The 22638-nt window shown below is 39.8% G+C and overlaps 2 protein-coding genes across 2 annotated transcripts in view; one reads left to right on the plus strand and one right to left on the minus strand.

Annotated features, from left to right (window-relative positions):
* The first annotated feature begins 268 nt into the window (after positions 1 to 268).
* On the plus strand, positions 269 to 5429 carry GZMA (granzyme A). The gene is made up of 5 exons (XM_040542270.1): positions 269 to 371; positions 1124 to 1271; positions 2548 to 2692; positions 3425 to 3697; positions 4476 to 5429. Exons 1-5 carry the CDS (start codon positions 311 to 313, stop codon positions 4635 to 4637), a joined length of 789 nt encoding a protein of 262 aa, XP_040398204.1. The 5' UTR covers positions 269 to 310; the 3' UTR covers positions 4638 to 5429.
* Positions 5430 to 11752: 6323 nt separating this feature from the next.
* The window catches only part of CDC20B (cell division cycle 20B), a 32124-nt gene continuing 21238 nt past the window's right edge, over positions 11753 to 22638 (minus strand). The window contains exons 7-12 of the mRNA XM_040542273.1: positions 21350 to 21546; positions 20379 to 20473; positions 17623 to 17851; positions 16364 to 16489; positions 15520 to 15637; positions 11753 to 11999 (exon numbers count right to left, since the gene is read on the minus strand). Coding sequence (XP_040398207.1) covers positions 11851 to 11999; positions 15520 to 15637; positions 16364 to 16489; positions 17623 to 17851; positions 20379 to 20473; positions 21350 to 21546 — 914 coding nt within the window. The 3' untranslated portion in view covers positions 11753 to 11850. The remainder of the gene's footprint in view (positions 12000 to 15519; positions 15638 to 16363; positions 16490 to 17622; positions 17852 to 20378; positions 20474 to 21349; positions 21547 to 22638) is intronic.

Genomic DNA, 22638 nt, shown 5'->3' on the forward strand with positions numbered 1-22638 from the left:
AATTTATGTAAGCCAGGTTCCACTGTGTAACTTGATTTGTAGTGGCCTGCAAAGTTTCACTCTGATATTCATATTAACTGTCCAGTAATGCTACAGAAAGAGCGTGAAGGAAAGGAGATTTTGTCTTCACACCACAACAGATGACGCAACTTCTCACTCGCACCTCAGCTGCGAGCTATGTTGTTGGGGAGATTTTTTTTTTTTCATAGTTACAAATGTCAAATACCCTTAAGAGGAAAAACAAAACCCACATCCTTTTTGTTTTGCTATATATTGCATAGTGACCAGCGGAGAACAGCAGCTAGTAACCATGGGAGCTTTCTTTACCTTGTTGACCTCTGCTGCTGTCATCCTCCTAGTAATTCCTGGAGGTAAGTACAAAATTAGATGCTTTTGAAGGTAAATGCTGATGCATGGAGTTAGAATTAAGCAGATGTGCATTAGCATAAAGAAAGTAGTTGCAATTGTTATTGTAGTTCTTACAATAACAGAACTCTCTGTATCTCTTTGAGCTTTCATGCAGACAAAATCATTTCTGAATGGATAGTAACAACTAAACTTACACAGAGGACAAGCTATTTGGAAGAATTCAGAGAAATTAATATGATCATTTTTCCACCTTTCTCTTTACAGGCATACACTTATATTATTTGCTTGATTTTCTGCTTTTCTGACAAACATGTTCATTTGATGTTACTTACCATATACAGCCCAGTTTCCAAGTGTCCGCATAGGACAGATAATGGACAACATTTATCTGGTGTCAGATCTGGGGTTCTTACAATGACAGCTAAGAAATTAACCATTGCCGTGAACATCAGGAAAATAAATCTGTGCAAGATCAATAATATTTTTCTGTGTCTTAGGTTGTTTTTGTTTGTTTGTTTGTTTGTTTTCTTTTTGTCACACCATTGACCTAATTTTGGTCCTACTGAAACATACAGAATTAGCACTGCTGAGCAATTTTAGAAATCTAGCATGAAGACCAGCATTGTGACATGCATACATACTTGTGTGTCTGTATACTTTGTGATTACATAAAATGTTCTTTTCCAGGAGACTGCAGTGTCTGTCAGTATTTGTTAGCCCAGCTATGTGTATTGTGGCTTATTTTTATTTTTAGGTTTATGTGTGGATATAATTGGAGGAGCTGAAGTAACACCACACTCAAGACCGTTTATGGCCCTAATCTTACGAAAAGAAGGACTACCTATTTGTGGAGGAGCTTTGATCAAACCGAACTGGGTGTTAACAGCTGCCCACTGTCCTGTGTAAGTTCTCACTCTGATTTGGAGATTGTCCTTAGTGAGTATCTGTTTTCTCTGTTCAAGAAGGAAAGTTCATATCCCTGGTTGTTGTGTACAGTTAGTATGATCATGATCATGTTCTGATTACTGTGTTTTAAAAATGATATTGACGACTGTGCTTAGGTGAGTAAAAAATAATATAACAAGGTATACTGTTCTTCATTGTTTCTAAAGAGATATTTTTGAGTTTCTAGCTGCAGGCAAGCACAGAATAGCAACACTGAAGTGGTAAATCTGGGGGAAAGGCATATGCCTGTTTTCTCAGTCAACCAGTACACTTGGCGAGAGGACTGGCCAGCCTAAATAGCTGCTCAGAAAACAGAAACAAGTTCTTGTTGTTTTATTCTGTAAAAGACACACAGCTCAGCACAGAAAGACAACATGCAATTACAAAGGAGCAAAAAATTCTCCAGACAGATGACAGGAGTCATTTAGAGATCTCTGCTTTACTGGATGTGCTAGCTCCCTCCTGTCTGACTCAAGACGTGCATGGCTATTTGGCCCAGCACATTCTCCCTGCCAGGAGAGATGCAAGGTTCAAATCTCACGTCCCACCCATTGCCTCTGCTGGGAGGACTGGAGCTGCTGCTGAGCCAGACCTCACACAGGCTCTGTCAGCAGCCTGCCCAGGACCAGTGAATCGCTGGGCTCTGCAGACATCAGAGGCTTGTATCCATTTCTCCTGCCACCAGTCAAACAGGGAGATATCTACTACAAAGGCAGCACAGGGCCCGAAATAAGTACTATCAATATATGGCAACTATATGGTGATTCCAAAAGAAATCTCTTTGAAGAAAAAATACAGTAAGTAATCAACATAATGATGCTCAGTCAATAGTCAAACAGCTCTTAACAGCTGAAGAAACAGGAGCAACCATGTCCACAGGGTTTTGGTTGCTGCAGGAAGAGGCAGCTGAGGGCCAGCCTGTTCTGCCAGGCTTCCCCCATTTGGCAGCAGTGGGCATCCAGCTCCCAAGGGAAACAACAGGGATAGGTTCCCAGTCAAGTACCTGAACCTGTCTGTTCCTGGCAAATTAAAGGTAGAATATTACAACATCAGTTGTGATTCACTGAGACACTTTTGTTAACTACTTGTAAAACAGGGTAATCTTTTACAGTTTTCTAAATTACTGTTGCTTTTCAGGCACGAGAAAAGAGGTTTACAGCACCACATTTAACAGCAAGGAATTATGGACTTAACACAAGTGAATCCCAATAACCATGTTGTCTTTCTCCTTAGGCAAAGCGGCAGGGACAAAGTTATTCTTGGAGCCCATTCAATAAAAAGAAAAGAAAAAGAAAAACAGTTTTTTAAGATTGCAAAACAAATTCGCTATCCATGCTACTGGCCAGAAAGTAAGGAACATGACCTTATGCTGCTGCAGGTACGTACTTACTTACACGTCACTTAAGGAATATGCATCTCCTATGATGCACCAGTTTCCTCCTTCTTTTGAGGAAGTGAAGTGAAACCCAGGAGTTTCTGATAACTTTGTTTCTGCAAATCCAGCTGACTGGGGGGGAGCTGGGGATGCAATGGGGACTAAGGCACTCAACATTTCTTGTAATGCATGCCAATACTTGAAGTGGAAAAATTCTGCAGCTTGGCCAAGATGTTTCAATTTTCTGGCTTTTCAGTGAAATAATTAAGAAGAAGATGAAGCATGTGAATTTCATTCACAGAAAGCAGCATATTTCAAACATAAAAATAAATTGGCTAAAAACCATTATGTTCTGACTAAAAAAACAGTTCGATTAAAAATTTCTCAAATCTGATTCTCTTTTTCGCCAGCTTCACTGATAGCTGTTATTTTGCTCTAGGCAAACAGGCCCAGATTCCCTCTTCTTAGGCATCTCCCAATGATATGAGTGTCAGAGAAGGGAAATAAGGTCTTTTCAGACCTAATGTTTCGGCAGAAGTTGAATGGGTTTTCATAAGACAATATATACTCATTTTCTTTATTCCTATATTACCTCACTGATTACATAAATCCCCTCACAATCAACTGAAGTATCCGAAAGACGGGTTGCACTGATCATCCATTACCATAATGGGATAGATCTAACTTTCAGGTGTCTCTGTTGGACATAAAAACTATTTGCTATATCTTCTACAGCTTAAGGGAAGAGCAAAATTGAATAAAGCTGTGAAACCCATTGACCTGCCTACCTCCAATGATGATCCCAAGCCAGGAACAGTTTGTAGAGTAGCAGGATGGGGACAAACTCAAAATCATTCCAGAAAGCCTTCTGAAACCCTGAGGGAAGTCAATGTCACTATCATCAGCAGAGAAACCTGCAATAGTGAAAAATATTATCAGAACAACCCTACTATAACAGACAGGATGATATGTGCAGGGTCTGAGAAAGGCAAAAGGGACTCGTGTAGGGTAAGTATATTTACATATATAGTCCTATATACACATAGGTTATATTAAAAATAAAATATAAAATATTAACTTCTACAGACATAGTATCTGCCTATCCTCAGCTCTATAAGGAATGATCCTAAAATTGAGAGAATTTACCAGGGCCTTTTCTTCTAAGATTTAAAATCAAAAATTCACCTTCATGGATGTTGTGTTTTTATCCAGGCATGGCAGATAGCTGTTCTTTTCTTCAGTAAAATGTTTTTTAATAGAAAAATCTCTATAAGCCCTTTCTCAAGCAGCTAAATTCAATGGAACAACTTCTCTGACACCAGAGGGTTTTGGAACAAATTTTGCTAAAAAAAAAAAAAAATAAAAAAATTGACTGGGTGCCAACTCAAATGCAAAACTTTTTAAGAACTACCACATTTTAAAAGATTTAAATACTGAATTAACAATATTAAAAAAAAAAAAGTAGCAATTTCTAGACACTTTCTGCCTTTCAAGAGGAAAGTTTCCCGTTTTTTCTTTTCACATTCAATAAGACCTGCTATACCTTGGCACTGAATTAAATTTATTCCATATAAATCACACTTGAAAGATCACATTGAAGTCTTCTTTTTTTTTTTTTTCTTTTTGCTAGTGAAAAGCTTACCTTCTAAGGAGAAAACAAGAAAAAGAAAACACTAGCACTGTCTATGTTTTTATTTCCACTGTGCAGCAGGAGTAAGCTTTATGTATGGGGAGGATTTTTTCACTTTTGTAAATCTGAATAACAATTTATGTCCTTTTTTTCCAGGGGGATTCAGGTGGACCTTTAGTATGTAATAATGTGATGAGAGGCATCACATCTTTTGGGAAAAAAAATAAGTGTGGTGCTATTGGTGCCCCTGGTGTCTACACTCGCCTCACAAAGCAATACGTTCAGTGGATAAAGAAAACCATAGGGGGAGACTTGTAGACTGGCTTTTGACCAAGCAAATTCCTACTTTGTATTTGCATAGCAAAATCTAGTTTTGAAATATACTTTTAAAACAGCTTCATCTTACTGGCAATAATGATATGCCCACGCAGCTATTCCCATGCTGAATTTTAGTAGCTTGATGTCTTTATGGATGAAGCAGCATACATTTATTTTCAGGACAGATGTCATTTTAATAGTGCCAGAACACAGAAGACTCTGCTAGAACACCATTTGTAGCTTACACTGCCATGGAGTCTATCTGTGACCCAGGCTTCCAATGTCCTTGCGTCGCATGTTCAAACTGAGCCCTACCTGGATGAGTACATCTGAGCAAGAATCTCAACCATCCATTTGTGTCCCCACTGCATGCTGAGTATATACTGCTCTCTTCTCTATCTTGATTTCCGCAAATAACCCTAAGAGGTAATGAGATGCTAGGTACAACTCCAGACACCTGAAAAACTTGTTAGTTATCTGGCAGAAGATCTCCTGATTATATAGGTATAGAGGACTGCTAAACTTCAGAAAATTAACTTTCAGCAACTGTTTAGTTGGACTTCTGACTCTGGGATATGAGAACTATTTCCTAACTTTCATGTATTTGAAACTTCTATACTTCATTCCTTCATGTAATCTGCATTTAATAAAGAAACAGCAATAAATCCTGTTGTTTGAAGCTGTCAATTTATGTGGAACACAGTGTCTGTTGCAGTACAGATATTCTGTGCCCATAATGTTTTGGATCTGCACTATGTTCAAAGAATGAAACAAGATCAGCAATGTTATACTAAAAAAAAAAAAAAATCAGCTGAAAAGCCATCTTCTCTTTGTCATTTCTTTAAATGACAGAAGGTATCTCAGCTGGAGTATTGATATGATAAAGCACTGTTTGTAACATTAAAAAAAAATAAGTCTTACTTTTGTGGTTTCATTACTGCCATTGACAGACATGCAGTGAAATTTTTAAGTGCTTCAACAACCACTTGTCAAACATCAAACAGACCTACTGTGAAAAATGCTTCTCCACATCTCTTGGGGACAATCTTGGGTATTTACAATACCATGAACACCATAAAAATGGATTTTATTTTGTGCTGCTTTCAAGTATTTTAATTGGAAATAGGCATTAGCTAAAAGAAAGTGGAGTACTTTCAAAAGGTGGAGAAATCTTGTATGATTTTAATTTAAAAAATCAGTTGCTGTTTTCAACGTGAACGTATACATCACTTATAAACACACTACAGGAATGTACAGATTAAAACTTTTTACAGGACTGCTTCCACCTGGCATCTTATTGAGAAGAAAAAGCAGTTTTGTTATAGAGGAATAAGGAAGGATGAGGGGGGAGAAGGCTTAAACTACAGGGATCTCTATTGAAATTTCTGATGCTGAACATCTTCATCTTCTTTTACGTTTTCTGTCCCCTACAAATGCTACACAAACATAGTTTCTAACATACCTTATTGTTATTCCTAAAAAGTGATTATGCATGTTTGGCCCATGGGCTGAACACACAAGAAGGCACACATGCACAGACACAGGGGTATGCGTAAGCACAGAAGCAAGGCGAAGCAGTGAGGAGGTTTCTCAGCCAAGGAAGACTTCATCAGTGAAACTGAGAGGACAGCTTGGCCACTGACTGTTACAGAGACCTGAAGTAACACCCAAAAGACTGTTGCTGACACACAAAAATAAGTCTTACTTCTTTACTTTACACTTCACCCATCTTTTCCACTGTCCTCCTTTCATCATTTTCACTGTCCTCCTTTCATCATTTTCTTCATCTTACTGCTTCCTCTTTGGTCTCCTTCTTCCTCTTGTCTGGAAGTTACTTACCATCAGCATCCTTTCCAGCAGTGGAAAATCTGTATACAGATCCACCACAATAGGATGCAGCCCATATGAGTTAATGTATCTCAGTAGTAGTTAAGATCAGATGTAGCAGTTAAGGAAAATCAGCTGATAACTTTTTGACATGCAATAATTTCTACTCACTGTGAGCTGGGAGAAACTGACAGGTATAAACTGCACTGCATAAACCAACACAGCATTTATCTGAGCATCACAGAATCACAGAATGGCTTGGGTTGGAAGGGACCTCAGAGATCATCTAGTTCCAACCACCCTGCCATGGACAGGGATGCCACCCACTAGATCATGGTGCTCACAGCCTCATCTAACCTGGTCTTGAACACCTCCAGGGATGGGGCATCCACAGCTTCTCTGGGAATGGAGTCAAGCTGCGACACCCGAGGGAATGGAGTCAGGCTGCGACAGGGGAGGTTCAGGCTGGACATCAGGAAGAGGTTCTTCTCTGAGAGGGTTGTCGCGCACTGGAAAAGGCTCCCCACGGACGTAGTCACTGCACCAAGCCTGTTGGAGTTTAAGAAGTATTTGGAATGTGCACTTAGTCATATGATCTGAATTTTTGGATAGACCTGTGTGGTCCCAGGAGTTGGACTCAATGATTCTTATGGATCCCTTCCAAGTTGGGATATTCTGTGATTCTATGATTCCTCACCCTGCTGGGCACGGTGCTTTTGATACAGCCCAGGACGCAGCTGGCCTTCTGGGCCGCAAGCACACACTGCTGGCTCATGTTGAGCTTTTCATCCAGCAGAACCCCCAGGTCCTTCTCATCAGGGCTGCTCTCAGTCCATTCTTTGCCATTCTAACCTCTAATCTAAATCTACCCTCTTTTAGTTTAAAACCATTCCCCCTTGTCCTGTCATTATCTGATGGAGAAAAGAGTCACTCTCCATCTTTTTATAAGCCCCTTTCAAGTACTGAAAGGCTGCAGTGAGGTAACCCCAGAGCCATCTCTTCTCCAGGCTGAACATCCCCAGCACTCTCAGCCTGTCTTCACAGGAGAGGTGCTCCAGCCCTCTGATCATCTCTGTGGCCCTCCTCTGGACCCCCTCTAACAGCCCCACATCCTTCTTGTGCTGGGGGCCGCAGACCAGGACGCAGCAGAGGGGCACAATCCCCTCCCTCCACCTGCTGCCCACCCCTCTGTTGGTGCAGCCCAGGACGCAGTTGGCCTTCTGGGCTGCAAGCACACGCTGCTGGCTCATGTTGAGCTTTTTGTCCACCAGAACCCCCAGGTCCTTCTCTGCAGGGCTGCTCTCAATGGATTCTTCTCCCAGTCTGTGCTCATGTCTGGGATTGCCCTGACCCAGGTGCAGCACCTTGCACTTGGACTTGTTGAACCTCATTAGGTTCACATGGGTCCACCTCTCAAGCTTGTCCAGGTCCCTCTGGATGGCATCCCTTCCTTCTGGTGTATCGACTGCACCACTCAGCTTGGTGTCATCTGCAAACTTGCTGAGGATGCACTCGATCCCACTGCCTGTGTCATTGATGAAGATATTAAACAGCACCAGTCCCAGGACAGACCCCTGAGGGACACCACTAGTCACCAGCCTCCACCTGGACACAGAGCCATTGACCAAAACTCTCTGGGTGTGGCCTTCAAGCCACCTCCTTATCCACTGAATGGCCCACCCATCAAATCTGTATCTGTCCAATTTGGAGACCAGGATGCCATGTGGGACCATGTCAAAGGCCTTGCAGAAATCCACGTAGGTGACATCGGTTGGTCTTCCTTTGTCAACTGATGCAGTCACTCCATCACAGAAGGCCACCAGATTGGTCAGGCACAACTTGCCTTTGGTGAAGTCTTGCTGGCTGTATGGGATCACCTCTTTGTCTTGCATATGCCTTGACATTGCTTCCAGGAGGATGTTTTCCATGACCTTGCCAGCCACAGAGGTGAGGTTCACCGGTCTGTAGTTCCCTGTAAGAATTATCTTCATCCTGAAGGTTTGGATTCTGTATGTGTTATAAAGTGTTCCACCTTGGACAGGACTGTGGGGATGATGGCCATAGGTTTAGGCAACTTAGATTTTACTTAATCCTCTGTGTCACCCCTGGAGACAGCCTTTAGTGTGTACAGACCCCAGGTGCAGAACAAGCTGGCCTCATAGAAATGGGTTCTGATCTCTGTCTCATTCTGGGTCTAAACATGAGTCAGCAATGTGCCCGTCCTGATAAGAAAGCCAATGGTATTGTTCTTGGCTGCTTGAGGCGAAGTATCACCAGCAGGTCAAGGGAGGTGATCGTTCTGATCTACTCAGCACTGGTGAGGTCACCTAGAGCACTGTGTCCAGAGATGTGGACAGACTGTAGAGGGCCCAGTGCAGGGCCACCAAGATGATGAGAGAAGATGAGCCTATGAGGAGAGGCTGAGAGAGCTGGGACTGTTCAGCCTGGAGATGAGGGGGCTCGGGGGGGGGGATCTCAGTGTGTATAAATACCTGAAGGGGGTGGGGGTTGCAAAGAGGATGGAGTCAGGCTCTTCCCAGCAGTGTTCAGTGACCAGATGAGACAGTGGGCACAAACTTGAGTTTCCATCCAAACATCAGGAACTTGTACTTCACTGTGCGGGTGAGGGAGCCCTGGGACAGGCTGCCCAGAGAGGCTGTGGGGTCTCCTCCTTGGAGATCTCCAGAAGCCCCTGGATGTGGTCCTGGGCAGCCTGCTCTGGGTGTCCCTGCTTGGGCAGGGGTTGGCCCAGGTGGACCAAGAGGTCCCTGCCAGCTTCAGCCCTTCTGGGATGCTGTGTTTCTGTGAACCACAGGCTACACATATAAATAGCAATGAGTTAAAAATATACCACATTTTACAGGGAAGAAGTCAAGGTTTCACATTTTGCCTGATTTCAGATGTTAAGATCTCAGAATGAGGCAGCTATACATGGACATTGATCTACCAACTGTATGCTCTATGCCTCTAAGTATTCAGCAACAGTACCTCTAAAAGTTTAGTGAAGCAAAAGCATGCTACCCACTCAAGTCCTCAAATTTCTATTACAGCAAGATAGATATTGGCCACGTGAAAGGAAATGACAGTAGAGGAGTCCATTTAGAAAAGAAGCACATCCAGGAAAGGCACCTCAGTATATGTTTAATTTGTCTCAGATTACAGAATCACAGAATGTTAGGGATTGGAAGGGACCTTGAAAGATCATCTAGACCAATCCCCCAATTAGTCTCAGTCTCGAGTTTAAATACATGTTTAAACGCTTTCTTAGACAAGGTCATAGAATAGAGCTACAGTGCACACACACACACAATTTCAGATATTTGTTTATTGGCTAGTTCTGGAGAAATCAGTGACTTCTCCCACTTTTAGGTATTGTGTTAAAATACTTCTGGGGCCAACACAGCTTTACAACTCATTAAATGAACAAGGATAATTAACTAAGTACTGATCACTTCTCAGTCTGAAAGTAAGGTAGTTTTTTATTTTGACAGATGAGCATCCAACAAAATATGCTTGAGTATTAACTAGCTCCTTCTCCACCACAACTCCACCCTCTTTTCTTTTGCTTGGCAAACCAATAGCATTTACATACCATCATAGGAAGGAAAGAGTTTCTGAGGGAATCCCAGAAATATATGAGTAAAGAACTGAATGTCACTGCTTTTTTTTTTCCCACTCATAAACTAAAAAAAAAAAAAAAGCTTTTAACCTTTAAAAAAATGTTATTTTGAATATTTAATTCATCTTCTAAATATTTGATAAAATCAGCTGCATCAAACATGCTCATATTAGAAGACAAGCAGAGTATAAGTTATTTCCCATTCTTAGACATCAGCTTCTTCGTAGTCATTTCTAAATTGATAACCAATGTTCCCATTTTCTAGCCTGTTCTGAAGACCAAGCAAGATGACCACAGAAACCAGTAACTTGGTGGCAGATGTACCGTAAATTAGCAACTTCTTAGGCAAAAAAAGATGAGTGGTCTCAACCTTCCAGACCTAAAGTTAGTGACCACGTGACTTATGAACAGCAGATGAGGTTTTAAGAATGATGAGAACTAAAGACATGACAGTTTCACATTCATTTCCAGTGATGCTTGTGCCCCTTTAACCTTGCCTATCTCTTTTCAAGCATTTTGTCACTGCTTAATTTTCCATTGACTGACACTGTTCTACTTCCTTTATCTTTCATTTTCTCCCAGTTCATCTATAAGAAATACTCAAAATGTATTTAACACTGGGGGTCGGGGGGGGAGGGGATGAAAGCAGTATGGGTTTCTGAGCTCAAAGGGTTTTTAATATATGAAAGTAAGAGTGAATCTTTATATCTTTATCCCCTGCTTCTCTTCATTCGCAATAATTAAATCAAAGCTCAAAAGACATCTGTGGATAGAACATGCTTTGAATAGCACTACTGAGCTGCACCCGAATAGCAATGAAGACCAATCCTGACATCCTTACTTAGCTGTTGACAGTGTACAGGTCTTATGCAGACAAATTCATATAGAAGTCCAAGAGGTCTGGTTCTTGTGAGCACTAAATAAAATTCATACAAGTGTAACAGTTGCCAGGTTTGCTGACACCCAGAATTAAACTGGTACCCTTAAGGGATCAATGAACTAACTGCTGTGTTTGATCCAAACAGAATACTTCTTTGGCTATGCCCAGCTGGCTTATTAACCGGTTGATTACAACATTATGCATATTAATATAATTATTATGCAGTTATTTATATTTTCAAACATCCATCAGACACAGTAGGTGGGTAAAAGGAAACAATTCAAAATCCAATACAGACAGTATTTCTAGCAAAGTTAGTTACCATCAGCACTATGAAAACAATAAAGAATTCCAAAGAAAATGTTTCTTTTTAGTTAGAGTCATATATTTAGCCAAGATCTCTAGAAATATTTAGACAGATTTTGTACCATGATCTATGTGAGATATGGAACAATCCAGTCCCCTGGACTGGTATCTGCTGATCCCAGCCCTTGAATGACGCAAGCCAATTTACACAGCCTGGCATGTGGAGACATTAAAATCATGTAAAATAACTTATAAGAGTTATAGCTAAAGGCAGGACTTAAGACTTTATGTTGGCACTTGACAAATGGTGGATTCCATCCATCCTTGCTAGTTTAATGAAAATAAATATGATGTTATTCTTCAGAGTTTGAATATTTTTCCTCTAGGCTAAGAAAGACAAGCTACTAACATTTCATATGATGGACTGATGCAGAAAATTGCTTTATTCTTGAAAAAAAAAAAAAGATACTATCTTTTGCCATGTTTCAGTTGGAAGGAACACACATATTTTGAATTTTATTGAATGGATGAAATACATTTAATCATTTGCTTTCAAGGAAAAGAAGTCACAGGAATGAGCTCTAATAACCATTATAAAAAAGCTTGCTGCTGTGCTTGCTCTTCCCAGACTCGTGGCATTTCCACAGACAAGCTATCCCATCAGCCGCAACTGAAAAGAGCCTGCTCTGATCTGGGCTCAGGGCTATATGCAGGACTCTCCCTTTGTGACCTGAAAAATAAAATATGTATAAAAAACGCAAGATATATCACAGTTTTACAGAGAGAACGTCTACCACTTTTATCACACCCATCCACAGCAAAGATTGTTCTGCTTTTACTTTATCAGGTTGACATGCTGCACAGGATGTGTAAAGATAGCCTTTTTTATAGAGTACTTTCACATTAAGAAAGAACTGAAGGCAGTATTTTCTTTTTAGGGACCAAGCTTTAACTGCCAGTATTGCATTGCATTGCAAAGTAATTTCTGTCAAAGAAAAACATTAAACCTGAACTCATGATTCTCCACTGCATTTACAACACCAGTCTCATCTGTGTTTGGAAATGTCTCTCACTGCTGAGCCTTCCCATCTGGCTGCACATGCCTTGCAGACAGTTTGCAGCTGATCCAACAATCATGAGATAGTGTTTCCAGCTGCTACATTATTACTGTTAAAAGGATCTTTTAACAGTGATCCCAACGAATAATTTATTGAAATTGAGCACATTTGAGTTTGTCTGCAGTTGTATTAAACTTTGGCAGCTAGGTACTGAAAGCCAGAAGCTATCCCAGCCTGGCAGCACAAATAATGTACACAAGGCATTAACCTGGTTATACAAGTATCTCCCTTGGTAGAAGTAACTGACTTTAGAACTAAAGAAAGAAAAACTGTTTCGTATTAAACTGAGACTATTGAGATCTGTATTTACCTCACTACTCTGCCATAAGCCTCCTGTGTGATCTTGCACAATGCCAGTGCTAAGGTTTTAGGCGCTCAGGGGCACAAAAAATGAGAAGCTTTTCTACTTTTACTTACTGGCTTCTTTGGGTTGATGAGTTACTGACGATCATATAGTTGAGGTCATCGCCCACAGGAAAAAAAAAAGACACTTTTGAGACATAGTGTCTCTCATCTAACACAGACAAGATGAACCACATCCTAAAAGGAAGTGTGAAGGTATCAAGAAAGTCTTGGGCGAACAACTTGAAGGAATATAGATGATGTTTGTACCCACATTCTCCATGAACACAATGGGGAAATAATATTAATCCTCAGAAAAATATTATGAGGATAAGCATGTGAAGACCTGTAAGGCCCTCTGACACTGTGGAACTTACCACAATGGTACCTGATGAAGATCCTCAGGAGTGTTGTAGATGGCCAGTCTGTCCTAACTTTGTGAAGCTGCTGCTATGGATTTTTGACTAAAAGGAATTTTTTGCTGTCCTAGTGCTGAGAAATGTGTGTCCCACCTAAACCTTGTAATCAGAGTTTCAGTACCACTACTAAATTATTTCCGCAGGTATTTTTTTGAGGCTTTGCTCCTTCTTAAAATATTGAAGAGTACACAATCTTTGTTAATATCAAGGACCAGGAGTTTGCAAGCCAGAGATTTCCTTACACTGTCTCCATTCAGTGTCTGTAACAATTCTGAAGGAGGAGTTGCAGATGTGATCTTTGGAGGCCTCCAAAACTATTCACAATACTGACTGAAAACTGATTACTAGTTTCAGTCAAAAAGAAGAGAAGAAGGAGCAGAAGAAATCAGAAAAGTTGAAATTATTCATTTCCATATTTTCTGAGTGGAGGAGGCTGCGGTTTTATTTCTATGTTTCAAGATCACATCCAGGTACTTTTCAAAGCAATTACATATTTTGGTTCCTTATCTGTTTTCTTTGGTCTAAAACAACTGTTCTAAGGGGAGGATGTTTACATCCAAAATGCATTTTCTTTCTAGTGAAACTAGAAACTCTAATAGTTCTATCAGAAGCATATCAAAGATGGACTCTGCTATAAAAAGGTTACTATCTGTCACTTGTTATTCTGTTCTGAATATGGTCAGCAATAGGCAATACTAAAGTACTCAGCAGTAGTTGTTGGTGCTTCACCTGAGCATTTTCAGGATTTTCAGCATTTTGCAGGATTCAACAACGAAATTCAGTTACAGTTTATCTATTAAATTCTTTGGGTGTAAGACTCGTGTGTTGAAGAGTGTTTGAGGCTGATTTTGAACCATGTCATAATCATCCATCACAGTGTTTTTTCTGAACATATTTAGATACATTTTAAATTATTTCAAACATTCACTTGCTTACAATAAGTTAGTAAGAGTCTTCATAAGCAGAAATATATCTGTGTAAGAGCAATCTGGTCTTTTTATTCAATAAAATTATTTTCTTTTGCAGGTAAAGTAAACTGAATTCGAAACAGGATGATAACTAACCCTCCAGCATCACCAAGTTAACAACATATTTTACTTATATGGTAAATGTTTTACACCATACACTGTTCTCAAAGGTAAGAGTAGATCTAGATTTTCTTTGATATACTACATTCAAGAACTGAGAAACCTTAATGCAGCAGTTAAGACTAATGATCATGTTACTTTCCATATCATTTCTTAGAATATCACATGCAATTATCTTAAGAGCCATAAATATCCCACAAATGAGTAGGGGTAAGGAAGAAAAAGCAGCACAGATAAGCAGCACAACACAAGGATAATCTGTAACCAGATAAACAAATGTCTTTGCTGACCTCTCTTCCTTTTGTCTTTGTTTTGACTATTCTTCAATTTCCCCTTACAGTCTAGTACTGAAGTCAGGTCCCTTGTTCCAAGGACAGCATCCCAGTATAGCACACATCAGAAATTTAATAAATGCCCTCAAATGTAATAATAGGGTATAAAAAGCATTTGTAAATATCAACTATGTCTGTCAGGTTAAAAATGCAAAGCTTCTTTTGTTATATCTTGTCAATGAGTGTGAAAACCAACCATACTTGAGAAAATCCAGCCAATGTGCAAATCTGTGTTTTCCTTTTAACTTCAGATTGTCTGCTGGATCACTTCAGCTAACACTGGAAAAAGTAAAATGCAATGCATCCGACTGACAGCAAGCACCAGCAACAAAAAAGGCTTAGTGTCAAAAAACAACTGTGATATGTAGCACTACAGCTTCATGGACCAATACAGAGCTGTGAGGGAACTCCACTGCACGTCAGCATGGCACAAGGGAAACATGCTGCACTACATTGCTTCACAGCCAAAATCATTAACTAAAACTCAGACATAGAGATTTATTTCAAACTTCATTTGGAAGCTGGTTCAATATCCCGGCATGACCAGCTGTAAAACTGAAGACCCTCTTCTGGTTTGTTTTATCTAGAATGCCATCAGCCTACAATATACTGGAAGCAACACTCAGTCCAGGCCTAGCAAACCTTAGGGAGAAGACATCCCCAACATCCTGCACCTTGGGTGGCCTTAGAAATGATAAGAGAACCCCGTCATTAAAACCAAGGAATTTTACAGAAGCAACTTACACCATTATCTTAATAAGTCAACCTTTACAATTCCATGCATCAGAATTCTGTGAATGACTGTGTGCATGTAGGTAGTGATAGCACGTGTGGGTGACTGCTCTTTTTAACTTTATTTTACTTAAAAGTATAAGGTATGCATTTGTGAAAACATATTAGACAGGAAGATAGCTAATTGAAATAGTTAAAACTATTAACTGAAATACTTGCCATAGAGTTCCGATGAATTGACAAGCATGGGATACTCCCATATTTTCACCTGATTTCCAGGAAGGCCTTGTCCAGTCATCAGTTCACTGGTTTTGGGTAACCAGAGCAAGGAACAAATCTATTGCAATTTAAAATTCTGTTTTAGTTTTCAGAAAGGCTCGACATACACCATTCAGTAGATCTGAAATGTTATCTACAATATTTAAACAAGCTGAGAAGTAGCCCCAACACAATACTTACTTACTTAGAAGGATCTTTTCATTTCTTGCAATACTTCAAAGCACAGCTGTTTTATTGTCTAAATGTGGTAATAGCCTATCAGTGTAAAACCAAAGCCCTTTAAACACATCTTCAGCTAAGTTGTCAGAGCTCCAGGAATATCAACAGTTATGCTGCTTTATTCCAGCCGACAATCTGTTCTTCTGTCTCCTAATATTCAAACTCCAGAGACTGATGTTTGCCCTCTGACTCTTAGACCTCTCCCTACACCAGCACTCTGGGATGTTTCCTTCCCACTCAATGTTCTCTCCTCATGAGAGTTTTGGCCAAAACCATCATTGTCACTAAGGAAAAGAAGATAAAAAGCGTCTGGCTGTGAGACCACCTCCTCTTCAAGTACTTCTGTGTGGAGACAGAAGTGGTGAATTAAAAACAGCAAACTGCTTCTGAGTCCAGCCATACACTGCGGTGCTGAGTAGCACAATGCTACAAGAAGCAGATCCAGAGAAAATCCTGCTGTTCCTCTGTCCGCAGAACCACCCTCAAAGTCAGTGGGAGTGTGCCAAATGAGCACAGCTATACAAGAAGAGCATAGCCTAAGCATGCAGACATTTCATCATTTCACCTGAGAATCTGTAGCTGCACTTTGGATGATTTTCTCACGGTTTATGTCCCAGACACGCAAAATCCCATCTTTCATTCCACCCCCTGTAGCAAGGACTTTGGACTGCCAAGGACACCAGTTCATAGCCTGAGCAAAAAAAAAAAAAAAAAAAAAAGGAAAAGAAAACATATGCCAGAACAGACTAGGAGGTTAGCTCAAAAAACAGAAAATAGATTTTGCTTATAAGCCTAACTGGAAAAATGAACTGCAACAAGCACCCATAATGTAGCTTTTTTTTTTCCACCCTATATCATTCTCCTCTTTCCATATACACACAGAATGTAGCATGCCAAACCTCCGAGCGTTCCTTCCTTTGCCATTGCTTCACGTTAGCACACACTCCATCACACATGCCCATTAAACTCTAGCTTCTCTGCTTCCCCTTCACAAGTCACAGAAGTACCAGAAGAAGCCAGCAGAATACAGTCTGACTTACTGTCTTAAAAAGCCATCACAGAAGCTTCAGCAACATGGCTTACAGGACTTAAAGAAAGATGATCTCTCCTGAGTTATTTCCTCAATATGCCTAAGGCCAAGTCTCTACCTGAAGAAAAGCTACTAAGAACTGATTTCTACCTATATCAATAACCTTCTCTAACCCTCTAACATCAGTGCTTCAAGCCAGACACAGAATTTTCTGGGAGGATTAACAGTTCATAAATGCTAGACTTCCCCTTACTGCTGATACCTGTCCTCTCTCCCTCACAGATTGGGACTTTATAAAGTCGAAGAATCTAAATTGTCCTATTTCCAGTTTCTCAGTTCAGATCCTTTGCTACCAGCAATCATAACCTGAAATGAGAATATCATCAGGAGGTTAAAAGAAACCTCACATTTAAAATAATTTCAGCAGAAAGAAGTTCTGAGAGACTTTTCCAGAACTCCTATTATTGAAAGGTCTTGTTTGGTAACTTTTAAGTATTGTGCCACTGAAGTTTTCTGCACAGGATGGAGGAGAGGAGCAGGCTGTAGGTTTCATTGCTGTTTGATATAATATTTACAAAGGCCTACTAATTTGGTAACATTTCCTAATCAAAGCACTAGCAAACTTATCTGCATGAGAACTGGTCTTAAAATTAACTGCATCACAGTCAGGGGAGAAGAAGCTAACAGAAATCCAAAGAAACTGAAATAATCTGAAAAATTCCATAGCTGTTTACATCAACAACACAATTTCATGAGATCAAATACAGAACAGAAGATGTTCCTCCTCCATATACCTTAACTGCTGAAGAATGAGGTATTGTCTTCAATGGCTGTGACTGCACTTTCATACCAGGGTCACTAGGCCAGATATTCAATGTACCATCATTAGATCCACTTGCGAGCAACTGGTCAGTTAGTGACCATTTCAGGCTGCAAATGCTTTGTTTGTTTTGGCAAAGAGTCCCAATGTGGTGCTGAGCAACCCGAACATCATGATGATGAATAGATCCTAGTCGTGAACCACTGTAAATGAGAAAACGAAGCTTACATTTAATGTTAAAGACAGCAACCTACCTCATCGTATTCATGTTTCTTCAGTGGTTTCAGAAGCAAACCACATCAGAGTAAAGCATGCATGCAGTACAACAGTACAGGGGTGGCTGACAACAGAAAGGGACAAAGCATCTGCTCAGAACCAGACAGGCGAAATACCTGCTCTTCATCATGGTTTTCATTTGCCTGAATCCATATTGCAATGTATGCCCGCTTGTTCAACACTTGACCACTCAATGTAAACTCTTTACTGTTCTTCAAAAAAAGTATTTTTGCAACATGAATTTTGCCAAGGCCAGATGTGACTCCACACCCAACAAAGAGGCAGTGTAAAACTGCACTGGCCTGGGAAAAGGCTTACTAGTCAGCACCACTGTGTTCTTCTGTTCTGTCCCTCCTCTTGGCCTCTTTCTCCTTCCCTCTTCCAGGTTGAATGAAAGTCTGCACCAGTCACCTCTACCTGTCACAGCATATTTGCCCTCTCTGACACTGCTACACTAGTTACCTGTTAGGAAATGGGTGCATGGTTTTATCTGTCCTGAGGGTCCACTCCCTCAGGCTGTGCTCTCCCACGGGTACCATGGCCAGAACAGTCAGTCTACCAAAGGAAGAAAGAAATACCCCGTCTGAAAGCACAGCTACTGTTACAGTTTATCTCCTGGATGTGGGTTTTACTCATCAATGGTTACTGCCTTTCTAAGGATATTACCTACATTAAACATATACCAAAACAATAGAGCCTCCTGCTGGAAATTAACATTTCCTGTTCTGATGACACTGAAAAAATCAGCAAATTCAATACCTACTTTCTGGGTATCTGAGAAACAGGTATCTGACATTACTGCAATAGATTCATTTCAGGCAATAACAACTGGAGACCTTCCCATACTGACTCTTAAAGATTTCTCAGATGCCAGTAGAGTGATTTGGAAGCTCTGAAAATGCACAAAGTGACTGAATGCAAGAAAAGCCACTCTATTGTGCTTGGATTACCTACCTGCCAAGCTCTTGAAGTCTATAAAAGCCTGAAAGATTCCAATCAAGTAGTGCACCAGTGAATATTAAGCACATCTTTATGGAAAATATCTATAAATATACATAGCAGTATATGCATTATATGCAAAGGCATGATCATTTCCCTCCTGAAGATTTATGTAGATTTTTCCTCCCAAATAATAAGCATAAATTCTAACCGAAAGAGATGAATTGAATGGCCAAATTAAGGTTTTCAGCGATTGTAGTGATAGGAGTGGGAAGGAGCTTGGCTCCTGAGAATCCTGTTTGAAAATAAAGTTTTTGATTTGGTATAATAAGAAATCAAAATTATTTGTTTTTGACACAGAAGATAGTATCTGTTTTGCTAAAAACAAATAGAAACTAATAAAAATTTGGGACAAGTTAATTTCTGGTACTGACATTTATTTAGAGGCTCATTATTTTGAGGATGTGTTGTTGGGCAATTTTTAACCACAGGAATTAGTGTGCAATCCCAAAGTATTAGTTGTTGATATTGAAGTTTTCTGTAAGAATTCTGCTTTCATTTTAGTCATAATGAATACACATCCATGCCTTTTTTTTTTTTTTAATTATACGGATTATTTTAACTGTGCAGTAATGAACTGGTTAGATTCAAACCTAAGAAGAGAAATCTGTTAATCTGAACCTAGACTATCAACAATAACTGTAGTTCACAGATTCATGTTGAATTTTATAATCATTTTCCACTCAGAAAGATTTGTAATGCTTCTGTTGCTTTCACTCCTTTGGCCAAGCTGAAATGCACATTGAAACTAATCAGTATTGTAACAAGGTTATGCTACTTGGCATTGGCAGGTGTTGAAGCTACACCCTTGTAACTTAACCCACCCGCAGTACCTACTTCTGCAAGAGCCACAGCATTTTATTAACTGATTTTATCTGGTATCCTCGTACCCCACTCCACCTACCACACCCAATAGAATCAAAAGCCACAGCATCGTATGAAATCAAAATAAAACTACCTCTAGTGTTCTTATCAAGAGATACTTTCATTTTGAGGTTAACAATAAAGTTAGTCAACCTTTGCTATTGTTTCCGTGTTGCTATGTAACTGAAAAGATTGGCGCTGCCATGATATCAACGGAGCCTAAGCTACAGGCCCTCTCCTTTGCATAGGCTATGATTTTTGACGACCAGACCCATTGGAGACAACACCATTTAGAGCTCAGGCTCTTCACAAAACTAGAACCATAGTCTCCACATCCTAGTGAGATTCTGCAAGTACCGACAGCTTTCTTGAAGAGTGAGAAACAAAGACTAAAGAGGTGGGCTAAATTCCCTTTGGCTTCTTTCCTGCCATGAAGGAAACCTGCATATTATTCCTGCAAAGGCCGTTAAGTCACAGGATCTATCACCTATAAGCAAAGCCAACAAAAACAACTAAAATGAAAGTTTGACACTTGTCTAAGTGAAAGCATCAGGATTCTCCTGGAAATGTGTCTTTCTGGACACCACTCACCTGCTCAGAATATAATGATTCCAGCTCAGAGCACCAACTACAGACAGGTGACCAAACATATTTCTCAACCTCTTTTTGGTTTCAACGTCCCACAGCTGCCAATCCAAAACAAACAAAATAAATACAAATTTAAGAGGAAATATATACATCTATACTTATATATATATACACATATATATATTGTTCTCATAATTTGTTTGCAGGTAAACCACTGCCCAGTTCTAGTTTGACATATGGACAACTTCAAGTTAATTTATTTCACAACTAAGACAAGAAGGAGTATTTCCAAATTTTACTGTAAGAGAATGTGCATCTCTGAGATTAAAGCTATTTATTTGTATGGCAGTGTTTGGACGTGCATGTTTGAAAGCACTGGCCTTCAGTACCTTCAGACTGCTGACTCAGAACTGCAGCAGGTAGATCCCCATATTTTCTAGCATCTCAGCCAAGGTCCAAAAAAACCTTTCAATAACAGGACTGCTCCTTAAGAGCAGACTGAGGTGTATGGGTATAATCAGACTGAAGTCAAATTCGTGTGTGTGTGTGTGAATCCATAAAGAGAATTTTAGCTGAAGTTCTAAAGGCATCTGTCACTACTGGAGTGATCTTTGCAAAAGATGTACAAGAAAGAATAGGCTGTGCTGAGAAAAAATAATTTAGAGTTCCTCTTACTGTTGGAAAAAATCTGACTCTCTATGAACAGCTGAATCATTAATTCAGTCACCAGCTCTTGAGTAGCTTTAGAGGCTCCATGTAGATAATACTGGACAGCATTTACTTATTCAATAAAGTGCATGATGATATAGGATAAGTGCTAAATTTTGTCCCCAGCAGGGTTTTTCTGTATTTCAGCCAATCTTTCTGTTTTGTTTCAATTAAAAAATAAAAATAAAAAAAATACGATACATATTGTCTTATGGGTATTTTAGCTAGAAATGGAGAAAAGACTGAAAAAGTAAATTATTAAGTACTTGCACTTCTCCATCACTAGTGCCAACTGCAAGGCAAGTTCCTTCTTTTATCCAAGCCAGAGATGAAATGTACTTGGAACAGGAATTCAAATCAATGCTTTCAATGCCTTGAAGAGTTCTTCCATTCCAGATATGTGCAGCAGGTCCTACAGCAACAGCAATGAGATTTTCAAGGTTCCAGTCCAGTATGTTTAGATCTAGAAGAAAGGTACTAAAAATCACTGCAAGAAGGTTGTAGGTAAGGGATGGGAGAGAGGTGCATAGTTTGGGGCAGAGAAGGTGGTGGTGTTTTGTTTATTTTTTAATAGCTATGGGAAAACTTCAGGACATTGCTTCTATGAAACCATTACTAGCTAGTGTTCATTAAAGACACCAAATGAGAACTAAATGAAGGAGAGTATTTCTAACAAGCCAAGGTCTTCAGCAGGCTAGTGTCCACAAACTGGTATGCTTGTTCAACAGAACATGACTGACAGATTCCTCATTATTTTTTTTGCATTTATCACACTCCATTTTGGATGCTCACATCACTCTAATTTCTGCCACCAGAAATGAGGGTTCTTCATCACCAGCTACAGATCCCAAAACATTCTTGTTTCAAGGTAATTCATGTTAATAAGAAAGACATAGAAGAGAATACATATGCTATAGTCTCTCCTATGTCCTTGAGCTAATGTTAACATTTATGTTGCAAGTGACAGAAGAAAAATGCAGAAACGAGTTAGGGAAATTCTGATCCTCACCCGCAGAGCCTGCTCAGCAAGTGAATGCCGGAAATACTGTTTACACTGCCCCTGATGCTGGGTGCATTATAGATCCCGGCAAGGCAAGTCACTACATTGATTGGCTTCAAAACAGCCTGCTATGTCAGACAGGGCAGAATGACTTGGTATACAACATTTAATACCAACACAGGACTCTTTCCCTTGTCTAATGGAAATCCTCCGCTGTCCATTTATGGCAGCTTAAAAGTAATTTTACAAGACCCCTGAAGAAGATTGTTACCACAGTCCAAGGTCTGACATCATATTTTGATAACTAAAATCACTCTAAAGAACAGCTGAATCTATCAGTCAGCTGTTTGGTTAGAGTCTTGGTTGCTGCAGTCAGAAATAAGTATTAAGAAATCACTTCCAAAGACTACTTACGCTTATTCTTGGGACACACTTTGTGCATAATCAGTGTAAATCATCCAGGTAGAAATCCAGCCTCAATATGCAGGCAAACAAACCTTTGTCCTGCTCATAGATTTACATCTAAATAACGCTTGTAAGGACATATTAAAAGTT

This window comes from Cygnus olor, chromosome Z, assembly GCF_009769625.2.
Source record: "Cygnus olor isolate bCygOlo1 chromosome Z, bCygOlo1.pri.v2, whole genome shotgun sequence".
In the NCBI taxonomy this organism is placed as follows: Eukaryota; Metazoa; Chordata; class Aves; order Anseriformes; family Anatidae; genus Cygnus; species Cygnus olor.